The sequence below is a fragment of the Canis lupus genome, chromosome 10 (assembly GCF_048164855.1).
Source record: "Canis lupus baileyi chromosome 10, mCanLup2.hap1, whole genome shotgun sequence".
NCBI lineage: Eukaryota > Metazoa > Chordata > Mammalia > Carnivora > Canidae > Canis > Canis lupus.
The window spans coordinates 13,913,024-13,930,861 of record NC_132847.1 but is presented as its reverse complement, the minus strand read 5'-3'; the positions used below and the strand labels follow the sequence as shown (position 1 = coordinate 13,930,861).

The 17,838-nt window shown below is 45.0% G+C and overlaps 2 protein-coding genes across 3 annotated transcripts in view; both read right to left on the bottom strand.

Moving 5' to 3' along the window:
• SNX24 (sorting nexin 24) overlaps positions 1–17,838 on the bottom strand; it is a 160,596-nt gene that overhangs the window by 109,919 nt on the left and 32,839 nt on the right. The gene's annotated exons all lie outside the window — the stretch shown is intronic.
• On the bottom strand, positions 2,039–6,598 carry LOC140641990 (uncharacterized). Its single transcript, XM_072842607.1, has 2 exons — positions 4,869–6,598; positions 2,039–2,177 (listed from the first exon to the last, which is right to left on the bottom strand). The coding sequence occupies exon 1, from the start codon at positions 6,596–6,598 to the stop codon at positions 5,048–5,050; it is 1,551 nt and encodes a 516-aa protein (XP_072698708.1). The 3' UTR covers positions 2,039–2,177; positions 4,869–5,047.

Sequence of the window (17,838 nt, the reverse complement as noted above, 5' to 3'; positions counted from 1 at the left end):
ACACTTCAAGATGAGGTAACAAGTACAAAAAGAGATTGCCAGAATTGACATGATCCATCTGTGCAACATGAACAAACTGGTATGAGCTGAATCTTGGCAGAGACTGGGGGAGGCAACAGAGGGAGTGAGACTGGTTGAGAGGAGGTCAGAGAGGTAGACTAGGGCAAGGCTGGGAAGGGGCTTTTCTTCACCATACCTACAAGTCTGATCTTTGGACTGGAGGAGGCCAAGAGGCAGCAGAAATATTCAGAAAGACATACTGAAACTTTACCATTAAGGGAATTGACCAAGCAAATGAGAGCCTCCTACGGAAGAGCTAGGCAATCTCAAGCAGAAGCAGTGCCTCTGGGAATAACAGGGAAGGTAGAGGACACTGAAGCAGGGGCCAGAGGCCATAGATACTACTGGTGAATAGCTGACTGCCCAGATGAGGGACAGTGATTATCCTTATGTTATATGTTGGGCCCCTGGGCAGATGATGGCTTCCGGACTCAAATATATAGAAGGCAGGGGTGCCTGGGTGGCTCAGTTGATTAAGTGTCTGCCTTCAGCTCAGGTCATGATCTTGTGGTCCCAGGATTGTGTTAAGTTTTTTAGTAACTAGACGGAAATGAGACCGCCAAGGCAAGCGAGGGTCCAAGAACAGATTTTATTGCAGGCACCCTCGGGCGAGGTTCCACGACTCACGGGGGAAAGAGAGTGAGTCGAGGAAGTCGCGCCAAGACAAGGTGGTAGGGGGTTTACATAACGTTGTAAGGCAGAACGGTTTCCTATTGGTTGGCTCATATGCAAAGGAAGGATTGCAATCCAACCAGTCAGAGTGACCCTCACTATGCAAAGGAAGGATTGCAATTCGACCAGTCAAAGGTGACTTCCTCCTCTGGGGTTTGAAGGGCATTGGGTTCGGTTGAGGAAGTCCAAAGGAGAGGTGTAAGGGTCTGCTCAAGCTGTCATCCCAAGTGGAGGTGGTGACAGGAACCTCAGCCATTTTGGCGTATCTGCCATCTTGAGGAGTTTCCCTTCCCGCCTGGCCCCAACATTCCGACCTTTTGTTTTATATAATGGTGTCGGGGGCGTCGACTCTGCTCTGGCTACTTCCTGCTGACGGTGGGGCATCGTTGTAGGGGTAGTCGGATGTGGGCAGGCGAGAGTATGGGTGAAGTAAAAGTTGGTTGACAGATACCCGGGTGAGTTCTTGCAGGCGTTCCAGTCTTGGGGTACCGGCTGCAAGGGGATCGGCTGGTTTGAGAAAGTTCAGACATCCAAAAGGTTCCTTCGGCATGTCTTGAAGTACAGGTGATGGGTGTCTTCCCTGAGTAACAAGTTCTGGGCATGTGGGTATAAGATGAAAAGTAGCGCGAGGTACCGCTGCCTTTCATGCAATCACATTCTACCGCTTGGATCGGGGGGCTCAGGAGAAGTATGAGAAGGAGCCCTAGCCAGGCGGAGTTTGGTGGGTCCCACCATCTGGGAGGTCCATTCGATACCTGTGGGTGCCCGTTTAAGGTTGTTGATGTGCACCCATGCCGTATGTCCCAGCAATTTTGCCGCGGTTGGGGTGGTGAGGATGACCGTGTGAGGTCCGGTCCATTGGGTCTGCAGGGAGCCTGGCTGCAGATTTCTGAGAAGGACCTGGTCCCCTGGGGATAAGTCTCGTGGAGAGGCTTCCTCGGAGGCATTGTCGGTCGGGGCCGGAATGACAGCATCGGCATGGGCTCTCAAGAGGGCCCGGAGGAGGGTAAGGTAAGGCAGATAGGATAAAAGAGGTGGAGGAATGGCTGGGAGGTTGTGGTTGATAAGGAAGGGCCAACCGTACAGTAACTCAAAGGGACTCAAACCTGATGGTCCTCGGGGGGATGCCCGGAGTCTGGTGAGAGCTATAGGTAACAGTGTGGGCCACGACAGGCGAGTCTCCAGGGTAAGTTTAGTGAGTTGAGCCTTAAGTAGCCCGTTGGCCCTTTCCACCTTACCCGAAGACTGAGGGTGGTAGGGGATGTGCAGCTTCCAGGTAATGTTGAGGCTCTCGGCCACCTGTTGGGTCACACTGGAGATAAATGCCGGCCCATTGTCTGACTGTAGGGTCCGGGGTAACCCAAACCTCGAGATGATGTGCTCGATGAGGATTGTGGCCACCACATCTGCAGTCTCTCTGGCTGTGGGGTATGCCTCAATCCATCCTGTAAAAGTATCAACCAAAGTCAGTAGATAACGAAAGGCTTTATGGCGGGGCATGTGAGTGAAGTCCAGCTGCCAGTCTTCACCGGGCTGATGGCCTCGGAGCTGATGGTTAGGCCCCGGCCTGCGGATTCCTCCCTGTGCATTTACGGCCGAGCAGGTTTTACAAGCCCTATGGACAGCCTCAATCACCTTAGGTAGGGATGGATAGTAAAACAGGGGCTGGAGAAACTGGTTCAGTGCCCTTGGGCCAATATGGAGAGATTGGTGGATATCAGTAATTAGGGTATGGGCCAGGTTTTCTGGGAGGGCAATCTTCCCTCAGATGTAAATCCATCCTTTACTTTCTGCCTTTCCTCCCAGGGCCTGGAGGGCTTGAGTTTCCTTTATAGAGTAGAAAGGTCGATGAGGGGTATTAAGGAAGAGGATGGGAGATATTGGGTTACTTAAGGCCGTTTCCCTGGCCACTGAGTCGGCCTTATTATTTCCTATGGAGACCATGTCTTTAGAAGTCTGATGGCCCCTACAGTGAACGATTGCAACCTCAGTGGGCAGACTAAGGGCCTCAAGCAATTTGGCAATGAGAGGTCCATTTACTATAGGCGTCCCCTTGGTGGTTAAAAATCCCCACTCCTGCCAGAGGACGGAATGAGTATGAACGATGAGATAGGCATATTTTGAGTCGGTGTAGATGGTGACTCGTTGTCCCTTAGATAGATGTAGAGCCCTGGTGAGAGCTATAAGTTCAGCCCTTTGGGAAGTAGTCCCAATTGGGAGGGGGACTGTCTCCACTACCGTCTCTGGGGTGACTACAGCATAGGCGGTGTGTCTCCGACCATCCGCAGCCAGGAAGGAGCTGCCATCTACAAAGAGTATACGGTCAGGGTTGGATAATGGCTGATCAGAGAGTCCAGGGTGGGGAGGGGTGAGATCCTCTATGAGCTGCGGGCAGGAGTGAGTGGGTTCAGAGGTAGGCGAAGGTGTAGGCAACATAGTTGCAGGATTTAAGCGGGGAGAGGTAGAGAGGGAGATTTGAGGGTTTTCGATGAATAGCAGATGGAAGAGTTGGAGACGAGAGGGGGTTAGGTGGGCCAGGGATCGGTGGCTAAGAAGATCCCCAAGTCGACGGGGGGAGTAAACCATGAGGGGTTGTCCCAAAGTCAATTTGAGAGCCTCCTTAGTTAAGGAGGCAGCAGCTGCGAGCGCCCTAAGGCAGGGCTGCCATCTGCGGGCGGTGCTGTCTAGCTGCTTAGATAGATAGGCTATAATCCGGTAAGTAGGTCCAACCGGTTGGGCCAAAAGGCCAGTAGCTGAACCCGACCGCTCCTCAGTGTAAAGGTGGAATGGTTTTGAAGGGTCAGGCAAAGTTAGTATCGGCCCAGCGGTGAGACAGTCTCTTAACTTGGAAAACAGGCGGCAGACCGAAGAGGGATCAGTGAGAGGACCCTGGGGAGTGTCCTTTGCCGCTTGGTATAAGGGGCGGGCCAAAATAGAAAAGTTTGGAATCCAGTGTCTAAAGAAGCCAGCCAACCCGAGGAAGGAAAATATTTCATCTGCCGTCTGAGGGGGTTGGAGCTCTCGTAGGAGGCGGATACGGTCTCCGGTAAGAGATTTAGAGGTGGGGGTCAGGTGGATTCCCAGATAAGTGACCGAAGGGGTGCAGAGTTGTGCCTTAGAGGGTATGACCCGATACCCTTTGCTCCCTAGGAAGTTAAGTAGGGAGGTGGTGTCATCCTGGGAGATGGTGAGGGCAGGGCTGCAGAGGAGGAGGTCGTCTACATATTGTAGTAAGGTACTAGCCTTAAGGAGGCATTGTTGTAAATCCGCAGCCAAGGCCTGACCAAAAATATGGGGGCTGTCCCGGAACCCCTGGGGTAGGACAGTCCAGGTTAATTGTCCAGAGGTATGTGTGTCTGGGTCTTCCCAGGTGAAGGCGAAAAGAAAGTAGGAATCGGGGTGTAGGGGAATAGTAAAAAAGGCATCCTTCAGGTCCAACACCGTAAAGTGAGTGGTGCTTGGAGGGATATGGGATAGCAGGGTATAAGGGTTAGGAACCACTGGATGGAGAGGGACTATTGCCTCATTAATGAGTCGGAGGTCCTGAACCAATCGATAAGCTCCGGAGGGTTTACGGACCGGCAGGATGGGGGAGTTACAGGGAGAGCTTATGGGAATCAGAAGTCCCTGACGCTTTAGGCGTTCTATGATGGGTTTGAGGCCGAGGCGATGGAGGAGGGAGATAGGGAACTGGGGTCTAGAGGGGAACTTGGAACCGTCCTTGAGTTTTATTTTGACGGGAGGGTGGTGGGAGGCCACTACAGGTTCTGAGGTATCCCATACTTGGGGGTTCACGAAGGGTAATTGATCCGGGGTAGGAGTAGATGGAGTGGAGAGATATAGGATGAGACGAGCTGAGGGTGAGGAGGGAGGAGAGGGGGACAAATGAATAGTTGCCCCTAGCTTTTGGAGGATATCCCTACGCAGCAGGGGCACTGGGCATGAGGGAATCACCAGGAATGAGTGAGAGAAGGGGAACCCATCCAGGCTACAAGTAAGGGGAGGTGTGGCCCTAGGAGTGGAGGGGTTCCCGTCGATCCCCGTAACAGCGACTGGTGAGGGTGGAGTAGGTCCCGGGTAGGAAGGCAGAACAGAATAGGCAGCCCCCGTATCCAGCAGAAAGGAGCTGGACTTACCCGCTACCTGGAGCATGGCCCTGGGCTCGGGCTGGGTGAGAGGGGCGGCCGAGGCTGGGCTCCGTCAGTCTCCTCCAGCCCGAGCAGTTGGAAGGCTGGACTCACCGTCTCGGGTCTTCCCCCGCGCTGAGGCGCCGAGGATTCCCTGAGGCTAGGGCAGTCGGATTTCCAGTGGCCCATCAAATGGCAGAGAGGGCATGGTCGAGTTGGTGCCCTAGGGGTGGGCACTGCCGGGCCCAATGGCCTTCAGTCCCGCATTTGAAGCAGGCCCCCGAGGGGTGCGGGTGGGTCCCCCTCTCTGCTGGCTCCTGGAGCCGCGGCCGCAGGGCTGCTACCAAGGCCTGGGTTTGTAGCTGAACCTTCTGCTGGAGTCTGGCCTGTCGCTTCAGCTCTGCGGCTTCCTCACGGGAGTTAAAGACCTTAAATGCCATTCTCACTAGGTCAGAAATGGGGGTCTGAGGGCCTTCCTCGACTTTCTTTAATTTTTTGCGGAAATCTGGGGCTGACTGAGAGATAAAATGTGTGGCTAGAACCGTGGCCCCCGCGGGACAGGCCGGGTCCAAGCGAGTGTACTGAATTAATGCCTCGGTCAGCCGGTTAAGGAATATAGCCGGGTTTTCGTCAGGGGCCTGTATGATTTCTCTGATCTTGTCATAATTTACGGCCTTATTAGAGGCCGCCCGCACGCCAGCGATGAGACATCGGACCATGTGGTCGCGGCGCCGGCGGCCATCTTGACCGTCTTGGTAATCCCAGCCTGGCTCTACGGCGGGGACCGCCTGAGCACCGACCGCCACTGTGGGGTCGGTAAGGTGGACCTGATCAGCGTGTCCCCGGGCAGCAGCCTGGATACGTTCCCTCTCCTCAGTGGTGAGGGTGGTGGTCTGGATGACATGTAAGTCATGCCAGGTTAGGTCATAGGCCTGCGCCAAGTATTGGAATTCCTTGATGTAGTTGTCGGGATTGGCCGAAAAGGAACCTAAGCGTTTTTCTATTTGGGATAGGTCTTGTAGAGAAAAGGGCGCATGGACTCGGACAACCCCTTCAGCCCCTGCAACCTCCCTCAAGGGGCAGACCAGGTCCGGGGAAGAGTTTTTGGATCTGGTACGGGCAGAGATAGGAGGAGAAGGGAGGGGGCTGGAAGGTGGTTGAGGTTCTGGGGCTGGGAGGAGAGGAACGGTTGGAGAGGGTATGCTCGAGGCTGGGCCTGGGCCTGGAGTTTCGGAGATTGAGGAAGGAGTCGGGGACACAGGTTGTTGGGGAGCGGGTTGGTAGGGAGGAGGAGACAGGTGTGGGGCCCTTACAGGGGGCCTGGAGAGATCTTCAGGAGGCTCCACGAGGGGGGATGGAGGGGCCAAGTTGGAGTCTCTAGAGGTGGAGTGGGGAAGAGTCGGCGGGGGAGAGCGGGCTAGGAGTACCTGAGAGGTTGAGCAGCTAGAGCAGAGTTCTGGTCTGGAGCGCAGGGTCCAGAAAGCCTGGACATAGGGCACCTCAGACCATTTGCCTTGGCGTCTACAGAGATTATCAAGGTCCGTAAGTATCTGATAATCAAAAGTGCCTTCAGGTGGCCATCGCGATTGGTTATTCAGCCGATATTGAGGCCAAGCGACGGTACAGTAATGGATAAGGCGTCGCCTTCGTAAGTCCTGGTCTAACTCCAGAGTTCGGAGATTAGCCAGTAGGCATCCTAAAGGCGTTTTGGAATCGAATTTGGACTGGGAGGTTCCCATGGCTCCTACCCGTATCAGCTCAAGACTTGGAGGAGGGCGTCCCCTCGACTGTGAATTGAGCTGCTGCTTACAGAAGTGGTCACCGTGGAGTGAGGACGTCTCCTTTACTCCCCGGAACCGTGGAGCCACCAGGTGGCGGAGGAGGGTTTGCCCTGACGCGGCCGCGATTAGGACAGGGCGCCCCGGGAGAGGGTCGGAAACCAGGGAACACTCACCGCCAGGAGTCCGGTGACCCCAGCAGAGAAAGAGAGCGGAGTTCCAGTCCGACGGAAGAGGAGAGAGCCTCCGTGCTGTTGCAGGGGCTCGATCTCCTCCCGGGTTTCGGCACCAAATGTTAAGTTTTTTAGTAACTAGACAGAAATGAGACCGCCAAGGCAAGCGGGGGTCCAAGAACAGATTTTATTGCAGGCACCCTCGGGCGAGGTTCCACGACTCACGGGGGAAAGAGAGTGAGTCGAGGAAGTCGCGCCAAGACAAGGTGGTAGGGGGTTTACATAACGTTGTAAGGCAGAACGGTTTCCTATTGGTTGGCTCATATGCAAAGGAAGGATTGCAATTCGACCAGTCAAAGGTGACTTCCTCCTCTGGGGTTTGAAGGGCATTGGGTTCGGTTGAGGAAGTCCAAAGGAGAGGTGTAAGGGTCTGCTCAAGCTGTCGTCCCAAGTGGAGGTGGTGACAGGAACCTCAGCCATTTTGGCGTATCCGCCATCTTGAGGAGTTTCCCTTCCTGCCTGGCCCCAACAGATTGAGTCCCACGTCAGGCTCCCTGCTCAGTGTTTTGGACATCTTGAACTGAAAGAATTAAAAGATATCCAAGATGGAGACAGTGAGTAAGAAAGAAAACAGGACAGTGTGGTTCTAAATGAGCCACAATAGGGGAGGGGCCTGGGATCAGGCTCCAATTGGCCACTGTCTTTACCTCCAGAGGCCAAGGTCAGATAAAACAGGAACAAGTGCTGAAGACCCTCCAGGGGGAAGGATGAAGGGTGATGATTCTACAAGATAAGATTATAAAGTCCAAAGAATAGTGACAAGAGACAAAGTCAAATACATCAGAGGTCACGTAAACATTAAATTTTGAGTAGGAGTAAGGGAAAGAGACAACAGGAGTGACAAGGCCCAGAATCTGCATAGCAATGAGGCTGGAATGCCCAAATATCGACTTCCTGCAAGCCAGCCGCTCTGGACCAGGCTGTTCTTCCCCAAATTCCAAGACCACTTATTATCTCTTTGTATTTTGTTCCTAATCATTTGCTATTTTTCATTATTAGAACTGAAATATCTTTAAACAGCCCATACATTCCTGCAGGAAAGAAACTACATTTTGTGTATCTTTGACACCCTCCTTAGTATCACCCACAGTATAAAGCATAAAGTGAAGACCTAACAGATACTTGCTAAATGAAAAGAAAACAAGTTCAATTTCAAACAATCCAAAACTTAGGGAGTAGGGAATAATCCCTCCTAATACATACTAACAGTGTTTTGTCTTTTAAAAATATATAGGTCATTTCTCCCCTAAAAAAGGAGCAATACTTTTTTTTTTTAAGATTTTATTTATTTGAGAGAGAGTGAGAGCCAGAGAGATCACACAGGGAGGGAGAGAAAGAGACTCAAGGCCGACCAGAATGCTCTATGTGGGACTCGATCCCAGCACCCTGGGATCATGACCTGGGCCAAAGGCAGATGCTCAACCAACTGAGCTACCCAGGGTGCCCCAGGAGCAATACTTTTATCACTAAAGGAATAAAACCACGGCTCTCAGGTCTCTGACAGATAAGATTTACCTTTCTCCAGTTATACTTGCTAATATCACACAATACCTATTTCCATATGGCCATACAGAACTGAAATTTGAACATACTTTCTAACGCATATACTTGAGTGTTCCCTGCTCTTAATTTTTTTAAAGATCTGTTTATTTTCAGGATCCCTGGGTGGCGCAGCGGTTTAGGGCCTGCCTTTGGCCCAGGGCGCGATCCTGGAGACCCGGGATCGAATCCCATGTCGGGCTCCCGGTGCATGGAGCCTGCTTCTCCCTCTGCCTATGTCTCTGCCTCTCTCTCTCTCTCTCTGTGTGACTATCATAAATAAATAAAAATTAAAAAAAAAAAAAGATCTGTTTATTTTCAGAAACAGAAAGAGGGCATGTGGGGGGGAGGGGCAGAGGGAAAGGCAGAGGGAGAGAGAATCTTAGGCAGCCTCCCTGCTGAGCACAGATTCCCAATGGGTGGCTCAATCTCACAATCCTGAGATCATGATCTGAGCCAAAACCGAGTCAGATGTCTAATCAACTGAGCCACCCAGGCACCCAATCCTCTTAGATTTTTTAATTTTTATTTAGTTTTTTAAAGATTTTAAATATTTATTTTTGAGAGACACAGAGAGAGACAGAGACACAGGCAGAGGGAGAAGCAAGCTCCATGCAGGGAGCCCGATGTGGGACTCAATCCCGGGACTCCAGGATCACACCCTGAGCTGAAGGCAGATGCTCAACTGCTGAGCCACCCAGGCATCCTTCCTCTTAGATTTTTAAAAGAAGGTCTTATATTTTACATTTTAAAAACTACTTCTACTAAGGCCACTGGCTTTCCTACCTGTAAGTTAAACATTAGTAAGAAGCCTCTACCACTACCATGAGAATTATCCTTGTAAGAGTGTATGCTGTCCTTAAAAACTGACATCTCACTGAATTCATCATTGTAGGAAGCGCCTAGCAGAGTCAAGGCTCCAGTAAGTGTTGAGGAACTTTATATTACTCAACAGAAACATTACTGACAGACTACATGTTAACTAATTTTTTTCTGGCGCAAATGGTTAGGTTTCCATTCGCTTTATGATAGCTACAAAAAATAAGTTCACACAAACTACTGATGCTACAGCTAATGCCCTCCCTCTGCTTAGAACCTCTGTTGCTAGAATCTTACCAACGGCAAGGGATTTACTACTCCAGCTCCAAACTCACACGACTCCCAGCCAGGGCGATGGTGAACACCAGCAGTAAAAGAGCAAAGCAAAGACTTGGCTCCTTCAGATGGGGCAGAGATGTCGGGGTGAGGGCAAGCAGCAGATGGTGAAAGCTATTCCAGAGCAAACAGCAAAGAGCAAATCTTTCAAGTCAAGGGCAACAGGATCCAGAGAAAGCAGCTCCGAAGAATGGCCAGGACAGCCCACCACCACCAATGCATACACACTGTAAGCCTCTAGTCAACAAAGAATATGTAATATGTAATATCCACCAAAGGATGGGAAACACAGGTTTTTTTACTCCAATTCTTGGACTCTGATTTGGGAACTGCCCCACCAACCACGTCTGGCCCACCTGCTAAATAATAAGCAGCCCTGAAAAAAAAAATAATAAGCAGCCCTGGACACCAACTGTTCCCACCCCTGGTTGCACACCTGAAGAATGTTTGAAAAGATCAATTCCACATCTTGAACCAGACTGATTAAATCAGTCTGTGGGTAGAAAATGGTACAAAGAGATATATGTACCCATTATCAAGATTTAATAAAACAAAACAAAAAAAAAGATTTAACAGATGTTTATATTTTTCCATATTTACTTTGATTTCACTTTGTCTTTTAAGAAACTATGTATGATTGATTCAGCTACAACCCACATCTAATCTTAACAACACTTGTTCCCCTTTTGTGCCCGTAAACAGACCATAGGGAGCATTGGTGGACTGGCCTGAGCTCCTCTCCCCTGGCCCTCTGCACGCAGCTCACTGCTCAGCATGACACTGCCTGCAGGGACTCGGACTTAATATTTAAGTATTAATCTAAAAGTTTATAAATGGAAAGGAATTTTGAATACGCCCCACTTGTTTTAATTGCGTATATAGTATGTCTGGCCTTCAGACAGGAGACACCTCTGTTTGTATTATGTACGTGAGGGAAAATCAGGCTGAAGATGATTTGACACTAATACTACAGGAGTACACCTAGGCACTCAAGTTTCACACAGGTACACTTAGTCACCATAAATCTTTTCTAAGTCATTGCATGAAAATAACACCAACTTTCTTCAGAATGCAAAAATCACAATGAAGTATTTCAGACAACAGACCACAATACAGACACATGCGCGTGCATGCATGTGCCCACATGCACAGACACCCATGCACCCTACACACACACACTCATGTGAATGCACAGAGCTTTCTAGAACACTTGTACAGTGTCGATCTGTATGACTGAAATGAAGAATGCATTCTCTGATACTGCTGATCTTAATATCAAAGACTTGTAAATGAATAATGAGCATCTTTCTTTTTCTCCCAAAAAGCAACATAAGACATAAAGTCAAATACTTTCCCCTTTTTGAAGGCATGAGCAGAAGAAGGAAAAAGCCCTCAAATGTTTAAACAATTAAGTCCCACTAATATTATATGACACATCATCAGGAAACAGTTTTTTCTGCTATGGAAAAATTTAGAAATCTAAAGAGAACCTCAATAAATCTGTAGAATATTAAAAATACTTGATAATAAAATCTTAAGGTGGCAAACATGGATGTACTTGCATATACAAAGATTTATCACTACAAATATTTACAGGATACTCATATTGTTATAACTGAGTATTTCAAGTGAAGAAACCCTGCACCTTCCTCTGCCAAAAAAACTTTCTAGCAACAAAGCCCTAGGAGTGACATACACATGTGCAAAACAATTCACTCTTCCAATTGATAGGGCTATATACTGTCTTCTGAGTTTTATGAATTCTTCCCAAATAGGTATTTTTACTTGTATGCAAGAGCTCATTCAGGTAGTAAGGTAGTAGGATGGGCCAAAGAAAGAATGCTGTCATGCTTTCTTAAAATAGCCTAAAGCAATTTTTAGACATAAAAATTGGAAGGGGAAAAATATTCTTGCTTATTAGTGTTGAGAGCTCTTTTTCTGAAAGACCTGTAATGATTTGTAATTTCAGAAATGCACTAATGACATCTTTGATTGCCATTTAATGTATACAGTGACACCTACTGGCATACTGATGAGGCAATGGAGACAAGATCTGAAAATTCACACACAGACAGAGGCCCCTGAGATACATATGTTCACGTCTCCTCACGACACTTGATTTAAGTACAATATTCTGAAACACTGTATTGGACTAATAGTGGAAATAAGCTACAGGAAAGCTCACATTTTTGGTTTTCAATTTCATGTTGCTGAGCACCATGAGAATGATACACAAAGGGCTTGGAAGGCTTTCCTTCAGCATTCAGTTCACATTTTCCTAAAGCCATAAGCATTTATTTTTGGTGGTTGGCGTTAAACCTAAGACCTCACTAAAATCAATATGTTTGGTTGAAAGCAGTCACGTAATGTGATAATTTTAAGTAATCATATAAACCAAGAAAATTGTAGCTGGGAGGCATTAGCTGCTGTATAAACAAGGTGTGGTCTATTATAAACAAACTGTGTCCTTTATAAATAAGCTGTGGTCTATCACAGAAACAAGATCAGACTTATAAGACATATTTTTCTGACTATATATGTGCAATTGTTTGTCATAGGATAAGAAATAAGCTCAAGATAAAGCAGGTGGAAAAAATATGGACAAGAGAGTAGAGCACCCATTAATAATCTGAGAAACTATAGGTGGTCTCACTTTAAAATAGAAATAGAAGGCTCTGGGACAGGACAGGAGGTTACCAAGATGAAAGGACTGGTGGCTGTCTTGGGGGCCACCAACATATGAGTGGACTCGGTGCAACCAGATAGAATGGTCTGAATTTGTGCATGCTAAGTTCTGTGAAGTCAACTCACAAAAGAATGTTAACAATCTTGAGAATAGGATACGCATCCCACATGCCAAATCTGACTGACTAGGATGGGTCAGTCCACAGTACTGCTAAGATTTCCAGGGCTGAGTCAACAGAAATGAGTGCTGGGATCAATTAGCAATGTCTGTCATGGGTATGGAGAAGGGAAAGGGCAACATGCATGCCAAAGATCTGTAACCTCATTATCCTAAGATTAAAAACAACGAACTGTGTTTCACAACCTCACCCATTCCCATTCTGCTGCATTTTTTTGCCTATTTGGCCTTTCCCTTTGTTTCTCAGTGAAATATTTTTGAAAACAGCCCCACCTCAGCTGAGATAAGGAGAGGAGATTTTCTTTGCTGGCTGGAGAGGCCCAAAGAGGGTGGCAGGGATGAAGCAGGGTACACTGACCTGGAAAGGGAGTGCCTATTTGTGCTCATCAGACACATTTTGTCGAAGTATCCTCTAAAAGTGACAGGCGATTCCCCAGCTGAGGGCATTCAATGCAACACCACCCAGGTGAGGCTTTGTGTCAAGTCAGCAGAACCCAAAGGTGCCTGCACCCTTAGCCTAAGATGTTGGATATGAAACAGTTGAGAACTACCTCAGGGGTGCTGCCTCGTAAATCTCAGTGGCAATGATCTCTCCACTAGCACATTATTTTGCCTTTAAACTTGCCTGCAAAATATTCCATTAGTTAGAGCTGACATCATGTTAAAATGAAAATATGTTTTACTTAAAATTAATGAAAATGGAGTAGGTTAATCATGGACAAGTTAATGGCTAAACCTATCCTTCAGGTTATTTTCTTCCCTGTATTTCTGTCTTAAACCCTTTCTACTACAAATATTTTTCTTAAAAATTTTAAGTAATTGGTATACACAGTAAAGGACCAAATGGTTAGACCAGTCATTAGAAGCAAAAGCAAGAACTCCTGGCTCCAGCCCAGGGCAACTTTTAAATGTTTCTACTTTTGGGTCTTCTGGTAGTTAACTACAGAGGAAGTGTACTAATAGGCATATCATTCTACTCTGATTTGTCAACCTTAAAATATATCTAATGACCTCTATATGAAAGATGAGGATTTTTAGTTCATTATATTATTCCCTACTTTGCTTATCCCTCCTCAGTATCTAAGAGTTATTTTATTTTTTGTTGTTCTAATGTTTACTTTTGTAACTGTGAATAACCTCAGTCAGTACTCATTAGTACTTCAAAACTTTTCCCTGAACTTCTTTGCACCTCCTTCTGTCATCCACAGCTCTCACATTCTCAAAAATTCCTAACATTTCTATTTTGACATTCCCAGCAAGTTTTCACTCATCCATACACTGATTCTAAAAGCTGAAGAACAATCAGCAGGGTTTGCAAAGTTTTGAAACGAGATGTATGGAAAGCAAAGTAGCATGCTAGAGTTACAATTACACGAACCATTTAAAAAATAAGTACCATAAAGGCAAGATAGTATTATGAAAAGAATTAGGAGAAAGCAATAAAAGGAAAACATATTAATATGTGATGAAACAAAAGATGACCATTTCTTGCACAATTATTAAAAATTGTATAATCTTAGTTTTTCATAATTTGGGGTTTGGGGAGTTTGGGGAATTTTTTTTTTACTTATAATTAGAATAAAATGTAAGCTACCATTGAAACAAATTAAAAATATTTACAAAACTGTCCTTCAGATATAAGAAGTATTTACTCGCAACTTTCTCTGAACATTACCACTATTGGTTTTGGGGTTGACCACTGCAGAATGAACATCAAAGTGGGAACAATGGGCAGTTCCAAGGCAGAACAAAGCTACAAAATGAAGCATGGAAACTCAAAAAGAAAGAGGCCAAAGACTGCTCAAAGTCAGCAAGAAAACTGTCATCATGTTCATGTGGGTCTGTGTGTTCAAATTCTAAGTTCCTGAACCAAGATGTAAAGTCCGGGTATAACCACCACTCCAAAACCAAAAAGGTAATCATCACGTATGGATCACACTCTGCACATAATTTGCAATGAATGTAGCAATGCCAACACATTCATTATAGGCTTCTATATCTACATTAAATGTTTGAAATACTATGCAATAAATGCCTGGAACTAAAAATGAATTCTGACAGAGTATGCATTGAACATGGGATTCTAAAACAGAATCAAACAAACTGTCTGAAAACCAAGGTAACTAGTGCCCCAGAACCATGAATGGGTTGTAGAATCATATTTGTTTTTACTATACAGAAGTGAAAGTGTGAAAGTTAGATATGAACTAAAAAAAAAAAAAAAAAAAAAAAAAAAAGAGGATAAAATCAATAAAACAGACTTAGTATTTTAGCTGGATAAGACCAGTAAGAGAAAACTTTCCCTAACTCTACCTTTAAAAAGTGCTATTAAAATGAATTATTTATGAAATCGTAGAACTTGTAGCTTAATAAGCTTATTAGTTTATTGAAGACTATTTATCCTAAACAAAAGACTTCTTTATAAGGGGTACCAGGGTGGCTCAGTCAGTTAAGTATTGGACTCCTGATCTCAGCTCAGGCCTTGACCTCATGGTCAAAAGTTCAAGCCCTATGTTGGGCTCCACACTGGGCATGGAGCCTATCAAATATGGCTTCTTTTTATTTTTACTTGGAAGCCAGACTACGTTATAACATGTACTCTCATGTATCTGTTTCATCCTGCTTCTCGGAGAATGTGCAATCAGAGACTCAAAATTACTGAGAACATTTACGTTATGTTAAACTATCAGACACTGGCCCACTCCTCTCACTAGCCCACTTAGGACAAATTCCCTCCACTAGATTGTAAGGAAAATACATCTTATTCTTCACTAACATCACCAAGCATTATGAAGACAATGCCTTGTCCACAGCAGTTGTTCACAAAAAATTTGCTGTGGAAGTATTACCTGTAAGAGCAAAAAACTGAACACAACACAAACTCACAACCACAGGAGACTACTTGGATAAACTATGGTCCATCCACTCAATGAAGTGCCATGCAGCCATTATAAATAAAGTTTCTTATAAACTCAGATGGGAGTGTTTTCCAAGATATAGTGACTAAAAAAATAATCATGGAAGAAAGACTATATAGTATGATACTCCCTGATATAAAAGGCAAAATAAGGGAATGGAGATCTCTTAAGGCTGATATAATTATCAGTATAATATATTATATAATATTATAGTATATTAATATTGTATATTAATTATTAATATTAATTATCAATAATAATAGTATAATATACTGATATATTATAATATACTGATATAATTATCAGCATAAAATCTGCAAAGAAAACTGAGTTAAAATTCCCACATTTTCCCTCACCTAAAATAGTATGTTCCCTAGAAGCAACCTGTCAACTTGATGTGTGTACACCTACAGAAATCAAGCTGCTTCAGTATTTTCCTCCACAACTAGTCTCACACGGTACATAGCACTTGGTAACTTTTTTTTTCTTTTTCGTTTTTTTTTTTTTTTTAAGATTTTATTTATTTATTCATAGAGATGCAGAGAGAGAGAGGCAGAGACACAGGCAGAGGGAGAAGCAGGCTCCATGCAGAGAGCTCGACGCGGGATTTGATCCAGGGTCTCCAGATCACGCCCTGGGCTGCAGGCGGCGCTAAACCGCTGCGCCACCGGGGCTGCCCGGTAACTTTTTTTTTTAACACTTCGCCTTAGAGAGTTTTTAAAGTTGCCTACCAATCAGTATTTTTAAAAATGTTAATACTAGAATAAAGTAAGTATTTTAAATTCAACACTCTAGAACAACTTTAACCAGAAAAAAGTCCTTAGGTAAAAAAGTATTGAGTAGGGGCACCTGGGTGGCTCAGTCAGTTAAGAATCTGCCTTTGGCTCAGGTCATGATCCTGGGGGCCTGGGACTGAGCCCCACATTGGGTTCCCTTTTCAGAGGGGAGTCTGTTTCTCCTTCTCCCACTCCCCCTGCTTGTGCTCTCTCTTTCTCTCAAATAAATAAATAAAAACTATATATATTTTTAAAGTATTGGGTAAAGTTCTATAAAGCAAGATGTATGATATACAAATTTTCCATTTAAACAATTAAAAAAAAAGAAACAATTTGCAGGACAGGAATTATGTCATGACTCCACTTTTATCTGGAATGACATATAATAGACTATTACCCCTGAGAAGGAAGAAAAAGGGAAGAAAAGAGGCTTTTAGTTTTTATTTTACAATCTTCTATATTAAGTTTATTTAATAATTTCCAAAGAAAGTTATTGAAAGGATAAGTTTTAACCAATAACATTTTTGAATAGGTACAAAAAGAATCAGAATTAAACCCACTGCTCATCTAAGGCTCATTTCCTTAAAAATAAGCAACTATAGTCAAAGAAAGGATCAAAGTGGGGAATCAATGGTCAAGACAGGGCTGTAAGCTCAGGTTTTTAAAATCCTCTGTCAAGTGAAACTTCCTTACGGAGAAAGAGTGATAGAATTTAAACATCTCCATTTAACCAGCATTGTAGTAAAACAATCAGCAATGGATACTGAATCAGGGCGGAAACATTTGATGAGGAAGAGAGTATTTTCATAATTTTTTTTTAGATTTTATTTATTTATTCATGAGACACAGAGAGAGAGAAGAGGCAGAGACACAGACAAAGGGAAAAGCAGGCTCCATGCAGGGAGTCTGATGTGGGATCCCAGGTCTCCAGGATCATGCCCTGGGCTGAAGGCCGTGCTAAACCCCTGAGCCACCTGCGCTGCCCTATTTTCATAATCTTAAAAGTGCCTCTCCAAATTTAATTTACCAATTACAAAAGGAAAAAATAGTAAATATACAACAATGAAAACCACTAAAACCTAACCAAGTGGTCAAAATTAGCATCACTAATTAGAGGCAAACAGATAAGATGTGCTTCTGGGTGTGATCCCCTAGGAAGAACAAAGTAACACTAAGTGAGCTTCTCAGCCCCACACCCATAGCCTGCATCCACCCATCAGGAGCCACTGGAAAAAGCCAAATTGAAAGACAGTCTGAAATAACTGCCCTGTCTTTTACAAAAATCACAATGTCATAGAAGACAAAGAAAGAATGATAGCTCCAGATTAAAGAGGACTAAATGAGCTAACAACTGCATACAATGTGTACCTGAATCCTGTGCCAGAATGGAAAAAACACCATAAACAACTTTATTGGGACAACAGACTAATCTGATGTTACTACAAAATGTTAAATTTCCTGATTTGACAATTTTACTGCAGTGAAGAGAATATTCTTGTCTTATACACACTGAAATAATGAGGGGTAAAGGAGTATAATGTACTCAACCTACTCTCAAATGGCTCAGAAAATAAATTACACGTATCTATAACAGAGGGCAGAGGGAAGAAAGATAAAGCAAAAGCAGCAAAATGCTAAAAACTGATGAATCTGGTCATCCAGAAACAAGAATTCTTTGTATTATTCTGCAACTTTTTTGTACATTTGAAATTATTTC